The 12,177-nt window shown below is 44.7% G+C and overlaps 1 protein-coding gene across 3 annotated transcripts in view; it reads left to right on the top strand.

Moving 5' to 3' along the window:
- ABCC8 (ATP binding cassette subfamily C member 8) overlaps positions 1-10,445 on the top strand; it is an 848,693-nt gene extending 838,248 nt beyond the window's left edge. For all 3 annotated transcript variants that reach the window (XM_069223742.1, XM_069223743.1, XM_069223745.1), the window contains 2 exons: positions 2,857-2,919; positions 10,223-10,445. In XM_069223742.1, coding sequence (XP_069079843.1) covers positions 2,857-2,919; positions 10,223-10,360 — 201 coding nt within the window. In that variant the 3' untranslated portion in view covers positions 10,361-10,445. The remainder of the gene's footprint in view (positions 1-2,856; positions 2,920-10,222) is intronic.
- The last annotated feature ends 1,732 nt before the right edge of the window (positions 10,446-12,177 follow it).

Genomic DNA, 12,177 nt, shown 5'->3' with positions numbered 1-12,177 from the left:
TCCTAGATTGCAACCGAGTGACAGCTACTTTAGTTCAACCCAACAAGTGGTGAAAACGTATAACTGATTTCAGCTATGAGTAATGCTAACAAGCACTTCAAATCTCAGTGTGGAAAGGGAGAGTGTCAAAGAAAATAGGAAAAAACAAAAGTGGAGGCTGGGACTAGGAGGTCAAAGGTGGTTGGAAAATAAATGATGGCTGTAAGAAATTGGATTATTAAGTGGATAGCGCAGTAGGTGCTACAACCCACAAGGGGCGTTTACCTTCAAGAGGTGTGTAAACCCCTGTTTATGCACAGGTAGGAATTACGAGTTGGTAAGTATTTAACACATCCCACTATTATCGCATGCATTAAATACATGAACTGTAGTTAAACTTTGGCAGGTCAAACCTGCAGAAATTTAGCAGGCTAAAATCATACGATATGTACTGTAGCATGCTGATTTTGCTGTGTTAAACACCAGAATCCACAAATTATTCTCCAGCAACTAGTAATAGGTGTTATTTATTGCACTCAATAAATAACGTACCCTAAGGGATTACTTATCAGGTGCGATAAATAATGCCTAAACTTGTAATCATGGCCAGAGTAGGAGGATGCCAATTCGACCAGGTTTAAAAGGAGTGCGCAGGCACTTTACAACTGGTTAACAGGGATGAAGTACACAGAGTTCGAATGCAAAAGGCGAAAAATCTGCAGTGACCACGCTGAAAAGGTAGGTTCTCCACAACCACTATCATGGAAGACTTAGACCCTGATTATGAGGCTGGCGGGCTGACTGCTGGCCGCCAACCCCATAGGGAGGAGACCACTGTGAAGCTGGCGGTCTCCCCCTTGCCCTATTACAGTGTTTCCGCTGGGCTGACTGGCTAGGAGGTTTCCGCCAGTCAGCCCAGTGGAAACAGTGCAGCGGCATTGGCCTGGGCGCCTCAAGGAGCTGAGGCCAAAGCTGTCGCACAAAGAGTGCCCTACTATTGTAGCTGACCAGAACTCCAACCGCTGCCACCCTGTTGGGACCCATGATCCTGGAGGTGATGGCGGTCCGATCGCCAGGGTCGTAATCTGCCAGTCGGACTGCCAGAAGTGCAGTGGTCCAACCGAAACCGCAGCTTTGGCGGTCCTCAGACCGCTGAAGTCATAATGAAGGCCTTAAACATTAGGAAGTGACAATGCCCCAGTATGTGAGGCACATTCTATACTGCTCCTATGGAGGAGAGCCCTCTAGACACATCATTTGTAACTTGCTGTTCATGTTCATATGCACATGGAATGAAACAGTTATCATTGTGCTGTATTTCAATTTAAAAGAATGATAGACCCTGGGTGGCAAAAGGTGTCATTGCATCAACAGGTTTGGAAAAGGAAAATAAATGTTCATGTTTGCCGGTCTTATAACATCATCCAAATGCAGAAATTCCTTTTTCGTCCTTCAGTAACACCTAGAGCCCAAAAATAGTGCTAACATGGATACAAATTATATTCGCAAATTCGTTACTACTAGTGCTGATTTACCGCCGTGCATAAATTGTTCTCAATCAAGAATTACTTCAGACAAATGCAAGAACTAAACAGGAAACATATGCTGCAATAATTAATGCAAAATGAGTAAAAATAGAAATTTTGTGCTATTTGCATTTTTTTCAGACACAAAACTTAGAAAGTTCCCAGAGCAACTGTGTTTTTCCCCTAGAGTTTCTTATTTTCTATTTTGAATGAGGTTGTGACAGAAAGTTCAGATCTGACAGTCTCACCAGCCTCATCTAATCAAAATAATATTAAATAAAATGCACATTCAAATATAAAGACAAAGTGCCCGATTCACAAAGGTAAACATACGTTTTTGTGTAAGTTTACAATTTTTTGGGTATTCATAAACAGCCAGTTTAATTTTACCAAAAGTAATTTTATGACTACAGAGAAACACCAGTCGGGGCAAGAGCTCAGCACATAAAAAGATAGGACAGGCCAATCTTTCCATGTGCAGAGTATCCACCAAGAGCCATTCAACTATCATTCACATTTTTCTTCCATCCAACACAGCATACAGCATGTTGCATTGGGTCATCCTACTTTAGCCATTGGCTCCCTTAAACTGTGAGTGATGGCATTTTGCATGCTCACTTATGCACAGCCCCCTAAAAAGAATTGTACTTGAGTGCAAGGGCTGGTAGGTGAAATGTTTTAGGCTTTTTCCATTCCGTATAATTTTGTTTGTCCTTGTGTTTTTAAACTCTGTCTTCGGGATGCAGTAATTCAAAGCCAATAGTAACCTAACTTTCCTTTTGCACCAGTACGAATAATATTTTCCTGTGATATGCATTGAAACTAAAATTCGTTTCTATGGCTGTTGTACTTGCACTTTCCTCTAGGAAGCACTTGTACTTTTGTATTGAAACTATTCTTTGATGATCCATGTTTTTTAAATTCAACATTTTCATTTTAAGCATTTGGTCACCACATTTACAGAATTAAATATTTTATTGTCATTGTATGGCATATGGTTGGAATAAAACATATTATCACATTAGCTTATTAAGGCCAGACCTATGGCCTTTATCACTTTCCCAACACTTGTTCTCGTAATGGGTTCTGTGTTCCATTCGGTAGCCTCTGCTATTACTTACTCAGAGGTACAAAAGCACTTCGTCTGTTTCCAGGGTGTCCCAATTTAGCTTCGGTTGCCAAGTTACAGTATCAGTAATCTGTTGGCAGGCTCCCAGTTGTGTTTTTGTAAAGTCGTTAACACCCCAGCCGCTCCATAAACTGTCCTATATATGCAAGACATACAAATATAACACCAATCCAGTTCTTTCAAGCTGTTAAGGATGTGTATTTTTTCTGTTTATTTCTGAAGGAAAATATTTTGCAGAAGGTGGTGATGACTGCGTTTGATGATCGCACTGTGGTAACGATCGCTGTAAGTACACGTACTGCACGCGCGCTGCTGATATTAAACCAAATGGAGATGCTTTTAAAAGCGGGGGAGGACTAGCGCGATTGTCCCGTTCAGTTGAAGTGCGTGTTGTCAGCAATGGCCTTCCAGCGCTCAAGATTTACAGTTAAAAAAATATAGCACAGAGATTTTTTTCTAGCACCAGACAATAACGTTGAATATATTACACAATTTGTTCATGAGGCTAGGAAGAATGAAAGACTGAGCCATGGCAGTATCAACCTCACTTGTCGCAAGTGCATAGATTTACGCAATTTATCCACACTTTTAGCCACAGCTTAGAGTCTCCATCATTAAGCATTCAGCAACCAAGATCCAATGTCTCCTTAAAAGCTCGCAGAGAGACCCTTCATTCCGTGATTGTGATCTGTGAAACCCAGGTTACAGCCACGCAGCAGATTGCTAGCCTAGAGTAAGGGTGTTCAAAATTAGTCCTCATGGACCAGGCAGTGGCAGATTTTCAGCATATTCAGAGACACGCTGAAATGAAATGCGTCTACGTTAAAGAAATGGGTTATTGGAGCCCAACAACTCGAGTAAATAAACGAACATAGTAAAAAACAGCACAGAAGAGATTTATAGCGTGGCTCTGGCAGTGACCAGAATTTGTGCATATGTTATATTTACATAAGACTATTACCCTGTGGGCGGTGTCACAACACTGGACAGAGTTTTAGCAAATGGTTTAATAAATTTGGCTACAAGGATACAGTGACATTTATTCCTATCATTTATGATAAGTGGTAGGTTTTGCATAGTGTGGTAGGCTTTGTGTAGGTTAAATAGATATTCGATGCTTGTAAATTGGAATGGGTGGGCCTAAATGCGCAGTAGCCTTTGTTAGGTTGCCTGAGGCCATTGAAGAGAGATGGGATTCCAGCTGTTTCTTGAAGAAATATTATTAGTTGTGTCTGATCAGAGGGAGCAAGGGATCAAAAATAAACGGAAGAAGTTTGGAATGGGTTTCTTTAGTAGCTTCAAAATAATCACAATATTTGCATTATCGTTACTAGCAATTTTGTTGTTTTTCAGTAAATGGCTTTGTGAACCCTGCAAGTTTCTTTTATCTGTATAGGTGATTAATGGGCCGACTGTAGAGTAAATGTAGGATAGGAGAGGTGTGATTCCTCCCCCTTATAAATGGCTGGTGGGCCGACTGTGGAGTAACTGTGAAGTAAGATTATATGACGGAACACCGAATTAAAAACAACTACTAACCTTAACAACGAGGTCGGAACACCGACCTCGTCCTTACTACTAATGATTTTACCACGAATGCCTTAACAACGATATTTCGTTGTAAAGGCATTCCTGATCAAATCCTTAGCAATAGGCACCATTCACCCTACATCCCTCACCCCACCCCCCCAACCCCACCCCAAATCCTAAAACCCCGACCCCCCACCCACTCCCCAAAACCAAAAACGCCCCACCCCCCCACCCCACCCCAAAACCTAAAACCCCCTGACCCCCCACCCACTCCCCAAAACCAAAAACGCCCCACCCCCCAACCCCACCCTAAAACCTAAAACACCCTGACCCCCACCCACTCCCCAAAACCAAAAACGCCCCACCCCCCCAACCCCACCCCAAAACCAAAAACGCCCCACCCCCCCAACCCCACCCCAAAACCTAAAACCCCCTAACCCCCTCCCAAAAATGCCCCACCCCTCCAACCCCACCCCAAAACCTAAAACCCCCTAACCCCCCACCCCCTCCCCAAAACCAAAAACACCCCACCCCCCCAACCCCACCCCAAAACCTAAAACCCCCTGACTCCCCACCCCTCCCCAAAACCAAAAACGCCCCACCCCCCCCAACCCCACCCCAAAACCTAAACCCACCACTTACCTTCACCAACTCCCTTCTTTGTACCTTAACCACGCATGTTCGTTGTTCAGAACATACGTAGTTAAGGCACAAAAATACGAAGTCGTGGTTAAAAAAAGCGTTGTTACGCTTTCGTTAACCACGACTTTCGTAATAAAAAAGTCGTAAAAAAGGATGTTTACCGTGAAGTAAACGTCAGATAGGAGTGATGTGATTCCTGCGCCATAAACCTGGTGCATGAAGGTCAGAATCCAGCAGTAATTAAGGGCCATATTTATACTCTGTTTGCGCCGGATTTGCGTCGTTTTTTTTAACACAAATTCGACGCAAAACAAACTCCATATTTATACTTTGGCGTTAGACGCGTCTAGCGCCAAAGTTCATGGAGTTTGCGTCATTTTTTAGCTTGGACACCTACCTTGCGTTAATGATATGCAAGGTAGGCGTTCCCGTCTAAAAAATGACTCCGAGGCATGTGCGTCGTATTTACACTCCCGGGCAAAAATGACGCCCAGGAGTGGGCGGGTCAAAAAAAATGACGTCTAGCCGCGTTAGCGTAATTTTTTAACGCCTGCTCAGGAGCCCAGAGGTGCCCTCCCATGCCCCCAGGGACACCCCCTGCCACCCTTGCCCACCCCAGGAGGACGCCCAAGGATGGAGGGACCCATCCCAGGGACATTAAGGTGAGTGCTGGTAAGTATTATATTTTTTTGTTTTTTTGTGGCATAGGGGGGCCTGATTTGTGCCCCCCTACATGCCACTATGCCCAATGACCATGCCCAGGGGACAAAAGTCCCCTGGGCATGGCCATTGGGCAAGGGGGCATGACTCCTGTCTTTGCTAAGACAGGAGTCATGTTAATGGCGTCTGGGCGTAAAAAAAAAATGGCGCAAATCGGGTTGAGGCGATAATTTTGCCTCAGCCTGACTTGCCCCATTTTTTGACGCCCAAGCTCCATTTTCCCCTACGCCGGCGCTGCCTGGTGTGTGTCATTTTTTTTGACGCACACCACTCCGCAGCCCCGGCTAACGCCGGCTAACGTCATTGAATAAATACGGGGCCCGCATGGCGCTTCAGAATGGCGTTAGCCGGCGTTAAATTTTTTGACGCACAACTGCGTTGGCGCACTTGTGCGTCGAAAAGTATAAATATGGCCCTAAACATCTAGGGGATGAAATGTTTGAGTGACCATTTCCAAGCCTTTAGTGTCATAGAAGGCGACATTTACATTTGTTATGTGTCAGGAGAAGGAGTTATTAAAGGCAAAAAGACCACCTATAGATTTTCTTAGAAGCTATTTTGGATTTTATTCCCTTGATTTAGAGTTAGAGTAATTTATAATCTGCGGATTCCTGGCAGATTCGCAATCACCAAGGAGGTTGTTAGGTGATTTACACCACTACCCCTGTAGGCTCTTTAAGATATGACTAAGTTCTGAGGAATGGTTAGGTGTCAAAGTAACATGGTTAACATAAGGTCTGCTGCTCTTGATACAAAAACGTCATAATGATGTACTACTACTTTACTTTTCAGTGTTATTTTGTAAAATAAAAATGGTGAACCGGTTTACAAATGGGAAACTGTCTGACAGTGTATGATTTGTTAAGAGCTGTATTTTGCTAAAAAATAGAAACCTTTAAAGAGGTTTTGCTGCTACATCACTAGTTAGCACTGCAAGTTAAAGTCCACAGTATAAGCAGTGCTAACAGAGGGAAAGCTCGGTGCCTGTGGCATTTACTGCTGAAAATATAGCGAAGCGAAGAGCATGTTGACTAATCTGATGCCTCGGTGACCTAATCACATCCCAACAGACTTTCGCAGAACGATTGCTGAATTATTCAGATACCTTGACTGCCAGGTTTAATTGCATGACCACATTTACATGCTTTAGGGTGCAAACACATCATGCTGTTTGTTCTCATGGGTATTCAAAACATCAAACTTGAAATTTTAAGCCAGAAATGTTTAATCTGAATAGGTGCCCGCTTTACAAATGAGGTACATGAAAAAAGAGGCACAGTGAAAGCAAATGACAAACAGGATGGATTCTCACAAATATGCCAACCTCTCCTCTCAACCATGCTCTCTGCTGATTTCTACAGAGTAGAGTAATGTCAATCCCTCTGAATGCTGGCTCTTACAACACTTTTCAGAAAACTCATATCTTTAACGCCAAGCTCTTAATCAATAGATCTTAAAAGTACCATTTCAAAAATATTAGTGAGATCTGCTAAGAAGGAATACGCTATGTCAGTATTCAATTTGAGAGTTACCATCAATCTGGCACAGCATCTGCAGGGCTGTTTTTCAATATATTGTTGTTGGTATATTCACCTACAAAAATATGTCATTAAGAAAGTTAACTACATAGTTACTGTTCAGAACTTCACATGCACTTACCTAGACTTATCTTGTGATGTAGTGTTAAAGTTGATACTGTATAGCAATATTTTGTAGGTCGATATTTCGACCATGCTATAGTACCCCATCTTTTTCTTGACCCAGACAGGTTGGATTCCACACAGAATTCAGCCTCAGGGCCCCTTGCTGTTGAAATGGGTAATTTTCTGGAAAGAGTGATGAGGGGTGTTTTAGCACAGTTTCTATTTTAAGAGCATGTTTGACCCTCTACGTTCTGTGGCAGTGCTCACTGACACTGAAGGATGCTAGGTTTCTTTCATTACGCACCAGAAAAACCTTTTGGCAGTGACAAGGCAGGAAGTCTGTTTTTGTGTCTTTTCATATCCTGTATGAGAACTTGCATGTGGGGATGGCACATGTATCTGTCTATCACTTGTAGTTTTTAGATCTGTGTATTCTTACCACATCTTTAAAATACAGTTGTATGATGGAGCCACGCATGCCGGAACAACGCATGCCTTAACAACATGTTGGGAACCACAACTGCTTCGTTTCCACACATGGTTTTACACGCATGTCTTTACAATGAATTTCATTGTGAAAGCATGCGTAGTAAAGGCATGTGTGGAAAAAGCATGCAAAATGGCATTCGTGGTTCTGTCATGTAACCTCCCACCCCATCTGAGGCCCAAAGCTAATCCCACCCCCTAATAACTAACATACCATGACCCCGCTACCTGCCCTGAGCCCTAAGCCCTAATCAAAAAATACTATCCTAACCTCCCACCATGCCCCCTCACCCATCCTGAACCCTAAAAAAAACTACCCGACCCCTCACCCCTGCCCCATAAAGCTAAACTACCCCGACACCCCCACATGCCCAGAGCCGTAAAAAAAAAAACTACCCTGACCCCCACCCCTAAAAAGTAAACTACCCTGATTAGCCCTTAAATACAAAACTATCCGACCTTTCACCCCTAAAAACTAAGCTACTGCAACACACCCCACCCACCCTGAGCCATAAAAAAATGACTTCACCTCCACCCCTGCCCCTAAAAAGTAAACTACCCTGACCCTGGGTCCTAAAAAAAACTACACCACACCTAAAAACGTAACTACACTGAGCCCCCACCCACCCTAAGCCCTAAAAAAAAACTACCCCTGCCCCACAAAACTAAATCCCCCGACCCCCCATCCACTCTGAGCCCCCCCAAAAAATACCCTGACCCTCCCACCCTTGCCCCTAAAGATTAAAGTACCACAACACCCCCACCCACCCTAAGCCCTAAATCCACCCCACTGCTAAAACTACCCACCAACCCTGCCTCCACTTACCTCACTGCATCCTCTCTTGATCCTTCCTCCTCTTCTCTCCTCCGTCATCCCGCCCTTCCTTAAACCTTACCCACCCCATTAAAAATAATCTACCTGCCCCCCACCCTAAGCCCTAAATAAATAAAATTACCCAAACCCCAGCACTGCCCATAAAAAAATACTCCAACCCTGCCCCCCACTCTATTTCCTTAAAAAAATACCTAAACCCCCCACCGACACCCCTTAAAAAAAAACACCCTAATCCCTTAAAAAAATACCCAAACCCCCACCCCAGCTCCTTAAAAAAAATAGCCTGCTCCCGACCCCCCACCCACCCCAGTCCCTTAATCCACCTCCCACCCCTGCCCTAGCTCCAGCCCCAGCCACACTTACCTTACCATGTGCTCTGAGTCCTCTCCCGAACACTGCATGGCTTTTTCTGTACCTTAACCACGCATATACGTAGTTCGGCACATGCATGGTTAAGGCACAGGAAAAAAACATGCGTGGTTCGGGCAAGTATGGCTACGCTTGCGTGGCAAGCGTCCGCATCCTTAAGGACGCATTGTTAAGGTAGTTTCCCTTAAAATAAATGTAAAGAAGGCTTTGGCTCACCCAGAGAAGTACTAGTTCCTCATCACATGCTATTTGATTCTTAGGGCCTGATTATGAGTCTTATGGTCCTAGGAGTGCCAGGCTCACTGTGGTGGTCGGACCACCGCAATCCTGGCAGTCCGACTGCCAGATTACGACTGTGGTAATTGGACTGCTAGGGGACTGCCATCCCCGAAGGGAACAATGTTCATAATAGGGTGACAGTGGTTAAAGTTGTAACCAGCTAGTGCAGCGCTGAATTCAGCGTCTCCTGGATGATTACAACCGCGCTCTCTGCCAGCCTTTTCATGGTGGGAACCCCACCATGAAAAGGCTGGCAGAAAGCCATTGATGGGGCCCAAGGGGGCCCCTGCATTGCCCATGCACATGACATCAACAGTGCAGGGGCCTCCCTGCCCAGCAGCATCAGAATGCGCGCTGTCTGCCTTGCAGACAGCGAACATTCAGACGGTGTTTGTCGGCCCCCTCTGTGCTACAGTATAGTACTTGACTCCCATAAGGGAGCCAAGTCCTATATCATAACACTGTTCCCGCCAGACTGACCAGCAGGAATGCTTTATTAAAATGTTCCCAGTGGTCAGCCCGGTGGGAACTTTGTAATAGGGTGTGGGAGGATGCCACTGGTATGATGGTGGCATCTTCCCTGCGGCATCAGCGGTTGGATGGTCCGACCACCAGTGTTGTAATGAGGTCCTTAATCCATAATTCTATCTTCCAGGAAGGTCTTTCTTTATAATGCAGGAAGAGCTATTTTACATTTGAAAAGTGCATTCAGCCTTTACTCTTTTTTTGGTATATCCCCTGAATACATTCTATATAGAAATCCTTTTTTGCTACATTTTTTCTCAGTATTGGAAAAGCCAAAAGGGCGAACTATAAAGTGAGAAACAGCACATGTGCATGCAACGTTTGACAACTGCATTTGCAAATGCCTGTCTTTACATGCTTTGAATATTAGTTTTGCCAGTGCTTTTTACTCTTTGTTTTAGAATTGTGTTCTATTAAAAGATATTATATATGTGTTAATTCACAATACGTCTCTGTTAACATTTTACAGTAACAGAACAAAAACATTAAGGGTTTGGGTTTTCACAAGTAATTTAACACAAGTCATATATTAAAATGTTTTCTTCTCTGTTTCTTTCAGCATCGGGTGCACACCATTTTAAATGCTGACCTGGTCATTGTGATGAAGAGAGGAGTAATCTTAGAGTATGACAAGCCTGAGGTTTTGCTGGAACAAGAAGAAAGTGTGTTTGCTTCTTTTGTACAAGCAGATAAATAAATACAATTTCAAAGTGCAATTGAATTAATAGTTTTTTAACTATGTAAATTAATTGTAAATAAAAATCTGATTCTTTAATACAAAAGGTCTCTGATATTTTATATTACAAAGTGTTCAAATGTTGTGGGCTTGTGCTCACAACATCAGTGTCCTTCAAGCTGTACGCCCAAAAATGTTAGTATACGTCATTTTAGAGTCTGGGGTCCAGCAACCAGTCTGGTTTTAAAGATTCATAATTATTTGAGATAAATGCTTCCTACTTGCCCTGGTTAGACACCATGAAGCCATTTGTGACATTAAGGCCCTCATTACAACCGTGGCGGTAAATGCCGCCTACCGCTTATCTGATGGCTGCCAACATACCATGCCCGCGTTGGTATTCCGCTAAGGGTGTTATGACCCACACTGAGAATTCCGCCACTATACAGACACCCACACAAGTCCGCCAGCCTAAAGGTCAGTGATAAACTGGCAATAGCAAAACCAACACTGTTACGCCAACAGCAATATGCCCAGAGTATCATGACCCACAAATCACTGTGGTGATCTTTCAAACACGGTAAACCATTGGGGGTACACACCGCCGTGCTCAAAATACACACACATTTACAAAACACCACCACGTTGGACAATTAAAACTACACACACCTGACACATATACACACACCACACCCACACACTCACACTACTATAAAACACACACCCACATTACCCACAACCCTTTCAACGCAAAACAAGATGGCTAACACAGAGAGACACAAGCCAGGAGCACCCACTCAATCTGAGCCACAGAACACCACCACCCATACACCATCCACGCACATCACAGCACACACCACAACACATCACCCCACACATCCTCACAAATATCACTCACACCACATCCATGGCACCCCAAAGACACCCCAGGTTTTCAGAGGAGGAGCTAAGGGTCATGGTGGAGGAAATCATCCGGGTAGAGCCACAGCTATTCGCATCACAGGTGCAGCAGACGTCCTTTGCTAGGAAGATGGAGCTATGGCGGAGAATCCTGGACAGGTTCAACGCCATGGGACAGCACCCCAGAACAAGGGATGACATCAGGAAGAGGAGGAACGACCTATGGGGAAGGTGTATTCCGTGGTTGCAAGACACCAGGTAGCGGTACAGAGGACTGGCGGTGGACCCCCACCTCCTCCCCCACAACTAACAACATGGGAGGAGCAAGTCTTGGCAATAATGCATCCTGAGGGCCTCGCAGGAGTAGCAGGAGGACTGAACTCTGGTAAGTCACATTTTTACTACTTTACCCCCCCACCCTACCTGCATGCCATCACAAACTCCTACCCCTACCCTCACGCGATCACTCTACCACCTCACACATACCCCACCATCACAACCCACCCATCCCAATACCAAGCCCTGCATGTAACACCAATGCGTGGACCTCCAACACCGACCTGCATGGACACCCATCACCACAGCATGCCCAGTAAAGAGACTAACCCAGCCCACAAAATCACCACTCACACAAGGCCAAGCTGACAGGGAAATCACAATCATACAGGGAAACACACCCATGCACAAGATGGCACACACAGATACAATAACACTGCATTTGCATCCCCACAGGACCCATACTTAACATCACCGGAGAGGAGGTGTCAGCTACATCCAGCCCACCCCTGAAGAGGCCCACAGTGACGACAGCAGCTCTGCACGTCTGGATCAGGATGAACAACCTGGCCCATCCAGGACCTCTGGACAGTCGGTTCCCCTGCCACAGTCCCAACCCACCACAGAGCCTCCCCCTCAGGAAACACCAGCACAGCACCCAC

This window comes from Pleurodeles waltl, chromosome 3_1, assembly GCF_031143425.1.
Source record: "Pleurodeles waltl isolate 20211129_DDA chromosome 3_1, aPleWal1.hap1.20221129, whole genome shotgun sequence".
In the NCBI taxonomy this organism is placed as follows: Eukaryota; Metazoa; Chordata; class Amphibia; order Caudata; family Salamandridae; genus Pleurodeles; species Pleurodeles waltl.
The sequence above is the reverse complement of the archived record's forward strand: the minus strand, read 5'-3'. Positions and strand labels throughout refer to the sequence as shown.